Source organism: Botrytis sinoallii (assembly GCF_014898435.1).
Source record: "Botrytis sinoallii strain Bc 23 chromosome Unknown BSIN_030, whole genome shotgun sequence".
In the NCBI taxonomy this organism is placed as follows: Eukaryota; Fungi; Ascomycota; class Leotiomycetes; order Helotiales; family Sclerotiniaceae; genus Botrytis; species Botrytis sinoallii.
This window is the reverse complement of record NW_024066057.1, coordinates 244,208-251,025: the sequence shown is the minus strand read 5'-3', so window position 1 is coordinate 251,025 and position 6,818 is coordinate 244,208. Positions and strand designations below refer to the sequence as shown.

The window sequence follows — 6,818 nt, the reverse complement described above, 5'->3', positions numbered from 1 at the left end:
CAGTATATGATTTCTTTCGAGATTTATATACCAAGAACTCACTGTCATTATATATTCGATCTTGCTTGAGAGTATAGCATACAATGGAATGGGAGATCTCCAAGGGCTTAGCAATCATTACAACTTTTAGCTCCCCCTCTTATATTCCTGCTATTTTTCTGTGGTTGTATAAACTGAAATGCCTTTCAGATACATTATTATACGTAATTGATTTCAAAGAAATATATAGTTGATTTATAATTAAAATAATAATAATAAGGTTATAGAGAAGACGCATTGAATTTTTTGATAAAAGCGCGTTTCGGCTAATATAAGTGCACGATTATTGTAACTGCTATTAACACCAATAGAGCAGCATGATGAAAGAGCTCGTACATCTTGCTTGTACTACTAAAGAATTCGAATATCCAAATCAATGTTCGCAATAATGTGAAACCTACACTCTGTAGAATTTGCCACCACTATACGGATCCGAATGGGGTGCATACAGATGGTACATCGGCTGGAGAGGGAAGTGGCGATTCAAAGGGAAGTTCTTTCCATACATTGGCTGGTGGGATGGTGTGGGGTTGGGTATGAAGAGATCGTCTTCTGTGCCGTCTCCATGGTAAATACGATACAACTCTTTTCCTACATACAGCCTCCCGCCGTCTCTTCATTTGTGCGGGTATCTTCCACGTAGTCGTGGCGTGTACTGTACACCAGGTTGTCGAAAACTGGAACACTATTGGATAGCAATCAGCAAAATCAATAAAGCATGCAATCTTCAATATCTTATCATTTTATAGGCACACGATAGTAACTGCAAGTTTTGCGGACACTTCAGTTTCAGGTTCCGTGCCAGAATATTGATTCGTTGAAATGATATTGAATATAAAAGAGGTGATAATAGACTAACAGGCTAGTACTAGCTCCCGCCCCAGCTGAGGCATCCTTAGAGAGACCATGTTCAACTGCCGCTTACATGGAATTTTTCTCCACTTCAGTCTTCAAAGTTCTCATTTGAGTATTTGCTACTATCATCGAGATCTGCACTAGAGGTTGTTCTACCCGGCATCTTTCCTGAGGCTTCATATTCTCTCGAAGAATTCTTTTAGCATTCATTTGTATCAATTCAAATTTCTATTAGCTATTCAATTTTTACCAGACTTTCATTCTTTCTATAACACGATTTCAAAGACTATTTGAAGGAAGAACTATTCCGAAGCACCTACTCCCGCTGAGGCTGATAGGTGTAGATGGAGTGGTGGGTGGGGCGCTGAGTGGGAGACACTCGAAGGTCTACGACCATATGTTCATGGTGTATTGGTTCTTCCGTCTGCATGAAGCTAGGGTAAGCTCAGCTCATGCACATCATGCCAAATATGGAACCTCCTTCGCAACAAATGCCCATAATGAGTTGTTGGCGGATGTGAGCCGCATATAATACTACATACTCCCATTTTTTTTCATATCATAGTTTGGCATTGTTTAGAATGAATTTCTGAATCTCTTTCTTCTCATCGAAACATTTCATTCCTGGTGTTTTGCTTCACAAAAAGCACTTCAGATTATCATGGAAGCCGGAAACACATCACATATCGAGAACTTGTCCAATTCAGAGCTCATCCAGGGAGACAGGAACAATGCCTTTGCGGAATTACTTATCAGTCTTTCCTCGGACTCAGGTAGTGCCAAAGCGGAACTTCTCGTAAAGATGATGCAAGAAAGCGACCCTCGATGAACTGAGAAGGCTTTTCAACTCCAAGGTTGATTTGCTTGAGATGACTGTACCTACAAAATCAACGATGATGGCAGAGAGATATTCCTCGACCTCGCCTTAATTCACTGGGCTGCAGGGTTTAGTAAACCTTCAATCATCAATCTTCTTTTGGAATATGGCGTTAAAGTGGACGAAAAGATTCCTATTATCGGCGGAACCGCACTACATCTGGCATCTCGATTTGGTTCTAAAAACAACATAGATATACTCCTTTCTCAAAAGCTGGATATAAATCAAAAATACCATGTTGGAGCAACTCCATTACATTTGGCATCCAGATATGGCAAAGAAGAGAATGTGGAGTATCTTCTGGACGAAGGCGCCGACTATAGCCAGTTTAACAATTATAACAATATGGCAATTCATCATGCTGCTATGTTTGGCGAGCTTGAAACTCTGAAAATTCTCTACAGACGAGGCTCACATAGATATATCAATGAGCCAAACTGTTATCTCAATGCACCACTGCATCTAGCAAGTATGTTTGGCAATACCAATGTTGCAGAATGGCTTTTGGAAAAGGGAGCAGCAATTTATCAGCCAGGAACAGGAGGAGACACTCCATTGCACATGGCCACTTCCAGGGGTCATGTCGAAATTGTCAGGCAACTTTTGAACAATGGGGCGGATATTCACAAAAAAAATGACAATTCATACTCCGCAATTCTAATTGCGTCTGAAAACGCTAACATAGAAATCTTCAGGATGCTAAGAGGATCAGGTGCATTTCTCTTAGATGTAGGCGCGCGAGATCATGGTACTTGCTACCACAGAGTCATAATGTGTTTCCGGAAATTCTCAAGCGACCACGATGAAATCATAAAATTTTTGGTAGGCGACGGTGTAGATATTAACCAGGCTAATGCTAATGGCCATTCACCCTTATTTCTTGCATGTATCAATCAAAAGCTCGAACATGCCCAGTGTCTCCTGAAGTATGGTGCCGACGTCTACCAGATGGGGTCTCGAAAAAATGGGACTCCTCTGATAGAGGCTTGCTGTATTCCTGCCAGTCGCATAGTTGAATTGCTCTTACAGCATAATGCCGATACAGCAATAAAAAACAGTCATGGGATGACTGCCTTGGCATGCGCAGTCTACTTCAATCATCTTGAACACGTCAAGCTTCTTATAAAAATTGGCGCCAACGTCATATGTAGTGATCGTCGAGGAATTACACCTCTTCACACTGCCGTTTTGCAAAAAAAGAGTATTGCTATTGCGCTCGAAATTTTGGCTGCGGAACCATACTACCCCAAAAGTCCATCCGCGAAATACCCTCACATGGGAAGCACTTCTGAGATTCTTGAAATCGAGACCGTATTACTTCAAGGCTTTGAAAGCTCTGAGTATGAGACACTAGAGCAGCTTCATATCATCATGTATTGGGCAGTCTCTAATGGTGCCAAAGATTTGGCTAACCGATGCATTGATCATGATCGACGAGTACTGCGCTGGACTAGAGAAGGGGCTACATGGCTGCACATAACCTCTAAGAGTGGTATGGTTGAAATTGCACAACTCCTTTTAGGAAGAATGACAATGCAATCAGACGCACGGGATCAACCATTAGGGTTGGCAGCAGTTGCTTTGATCATACAGCAAAACAGTCGAGGAGACTCGCCTTTGGCTATTGCAATTGAAAAAGGGCATGATCAACTAGAGGACTTCTTTTGGTCGCAAATCAAACAGCTTCAAATCACCGAAGAAAATTTGATAGACTCTCATCCAGATATTGCAGCTCAAATTCTCGAGTTTCTAGCTCGACATGAAGAGCCCGGGAATGAAGAGATACTCAAAGGTTTCTTGAGATCTGGTGGTAAGAGAGACGTCAAAGACTCGGAAGGTTTCACAGCTCTCCAGTGGGCAGTTTGTCGATCCCAGGAAGTCATTGTATGGTGGTTGTTGTCGAAGGGCGGTTACTCGTCTGACAAGATCAACAGCGCCTTGAAGCTTATTATTGAAAACTCAGACAAAAAATCTGAAACCATAAAGGGATTACTGCGTACTCCTCCAACAACTCTCGATCATGTCTCAAATCCAAACAAGAAGCATAAGCGCAAGTTTCCAAAGTCCGCAAATAGCAATAATTTCACGAATCAAATGGGGAGCATTGTTGATATTCTTTCTGGTCCAGAACCAAAACGTATTAAACATGCCACCCCAAGTGTCAAGGAGCTGATTTACGATATTGGCCCTGAGGATATAATGAGAAAAGCCGGGGATTTGAGTGAGCGCTATTTAGCGTTACTGAAGGAAACCCAAAAGAAAGACTGCGGGGCTTCCTCAAACAGGATTGGTGTTCAGACAAAATACTCTCCGAGTCTGGATTCAACTTCACCCCAACATGAAAAAATTGGTGATGAGACACCTTCGAGCGGCAACTTGCGTGAGCTTGACCTTCGCTGGATTCATCTTCCTGTTAACGAGGTAAGACCTTCTGAATTTGCATGTTCGTTGATTTTTGGAGAGGCGCTGATAAATGATTGATAGTTAAATCTAATGCGAGTAAGCTCTATCATGATTCCAATCTTGCCACAGACATCTGACGATATTCTTCCTAGGACCTTGTAAGTCGACTATCAAGTGATTCGGGTCGATCCGAAAGAGAACACATGGCTATTATGAAACACTTCAACAAAAGCTGGACAGAGCTGGCGGCAGGCGCAGAACGTTATTATATGAAACCCCAATTTCTGGTATGCAATGAAGAATCATAGTTAAGACAGAGATGAGAACTTACCATCTTCGCGTTTAAAGCGCAAGCAGGAAGATACCCACTACGACCCAGTCAATGGTAATAATGGCGACCAGGCACCAAGAGAGTCCACCGCCGGCGCTTGCGCGGCACTTTATGTAGGTGACTGCACAATTTCCTGCTTTGATAGAAATGTAAGATACTGAACATTCTCTATTAAAGATGCCATACCTCGACATAGGGACCTTTGATCGCAAAATAGATAAGTCTTCAAACACCAAATCTTCCACTTTACTTGACGAGTCTATCAACGAGCGTAACTCGAGAGAAATCAAGCATGAGCCTATAACTCTCGATCAATATTACTATCCAACTATAGACGATACTTCAACGAGAGATAATGATCAAGTGCTGTGAAAATTCTTACAAAAAAAATCCGAGCAATCGGGAGGTACTGAATTCCTGTCAAAAATGAGCATGGGAGAACCTATGGTGTTAGAAGCTAACGCTCACTAGGCAGAAAAATACTCATGGTGAACCAGCTTTGGATTTGGATTATCGACAAAAGTACTGTTACAGATTCCGAATTCCAAGTCTAAATAAACGTGTGAATCAGCTGACCCTGCTTCAGAAACAATTATCACAGCCACAACCCAGAAATTTGGTGAAACTCCGGAACAAATCAGCAAAGTAGATCGAGATCCTCCAGAGATTCTCCTCCAGAATGCATTGGATAACATACTTCACGGCGACACAAAAAGTCAATTTGAACGCGCAAAAACAGTCGATTCCCTGATGGAGCTTCTTCTTGGTGTTGCATCTGGGCTTTTCATGAAACGATTTGTACCTGTTTCTGGCCAAATCTACAAGGAGCCGATTGAGATATTTCGAGAGTCGATTAGAGACGTGGTTTGTTACTGTGCTCACATGGAATTGCCTAATATTCAAACTAATATATTCGATTAGGCGGAGAAAGAATCTTCACTTTTCCAAGAGTTTCTTCGAGGTCTCCAGGAAGCAAAACCTCGGGAACAAAAGTCTCTGGAACCAGAGCAAAAGAAAGAACAGCCTTCGAGTGAAGATTCTGACTCCAAGCCACCGGATAGACCAATGCCTTTAAATCGCTACCATGTTATTTCATCCGAAACCGAGCTTCTCAACATGATACGAGATATCCGTGACGAGCTTCATATGCTCAGATCTCTGGCAGAGGATCAAGAAGTTGTTTGGAAGCAGGCCTTTGCTTCCAGTAACCTGATGCACTTCAAAGCTTACAGTCCCACCAATGTCAAGAAAGATTTGGACGCTATGCTTTCTGAAGCAGATAAAACGGAGGGTTATGTTAGTGAAACGCAAAGGATAGTATAAGTGGACTTTTCAGCTGACACAAAACAAAGATCAACACTCTGCTCGACCTGCGACAAGCGGAATTCGGCAGATTACAAGCATACGATTCAGCTAGACAGTCCAACAGTATCTTTGTATTTACTATCATGACCATCGTATTTGTAAGTCTTGAGTGGTAATCATCAGAGAGATGGGAATACTAGCAAAGCTAATGATTAATCTTCGAATCCAGCTTCCTCTCTCATTCCTGACGTCTCTCTTCGCGCTGAACGTATCCGATTTTCCCCATGAAGGGGACAACGTACAATATAAGGGGTGGTGGATATTTCCCATTATCTGTAAGTATTTCTGAGACCGGGAAATTCAATAGCTAACACGATGATTAGTTGGTGTCACCGCACTTATCTCTATTCCAGCTATCATTTTCGCATGGAAAGTCAACGCCTTTTCTAGCTTTCGACCACGAAACAATATTTCCAGTGAAAGTTCAAAGCATACTGATGTTATAAAAAGAGTTCGTAATATTGCGAGAAGGAGAGGTAGGAAATCGTATGATGCTGAGGCCTAATAATGGCGCGCGGGAAAAGTGTACACGCATAGGCTGGGAACGATATTGGTGGATATTTTCTTGAATACATAAACGGATTCTCATTTTGATCTACCAGAACTTCCTCTATATAAGCATTCAAATCTATACGCAGAATATTTTCTTGCTGGGTTGAGTGTAGCCACTGCTTCTTTCTTCCAATCGCACTAGCGATGTATGCACTTGCCATGACTGTAACAATATCAACCAGCTCCACTAGTAACAGAATGCTGCATTATAGACATGAGCGGACTTCCACTATTCCCAGGTAAGCACAATTTTCGTGATGATCTTAGATTTCGGGAAGGTCAGCGAGTATTGCGCAAGAAAGATGTATCAGCGCGGACGACATATCTTCTCCGGAAAAGTTTGTGATATATAGGATTGTTACTTTTGTTTACAAACACTATCCACATTGAGGTCAC

At 42.0% G+C, this 6,818-nt stretch overlaps 1 protein-coding gene across 1 annotated transcript; it reads left to right on the top strand.

The window, feature by feature from the left end:
• Nucleotides 1-1,555: 1,555 nt before the first annotated feature.
• On the top strand, nt 1,556-6,375 carry EAF02_011184 (uncharacterized protein; the record flags this gene model as incomplete). Its single annotated transcript, XM_038907230.1, has 11 exons — nt 1,556-1,667; nt 1,764-4,192; nt 4,327-4,461; nt 4,523-4,618; nt 4,683-4,873; nt 4,977-5,067; nt 5,118-5,369; nt 5,427-5,801; nt 5,858-5,968; nt 6,040-6,145; nt 6,194-6,375. 11 exons carry the CDS (start codon nt 1,556-1,558, stop codon nt 6,373-6,375), a joined length of 4,080 nt encoding a protein of 1,359 aa, XP_038752974.1.
• Between the last annotated feature and the right edge of the window lie 443 nt (nt 6,376-6,818).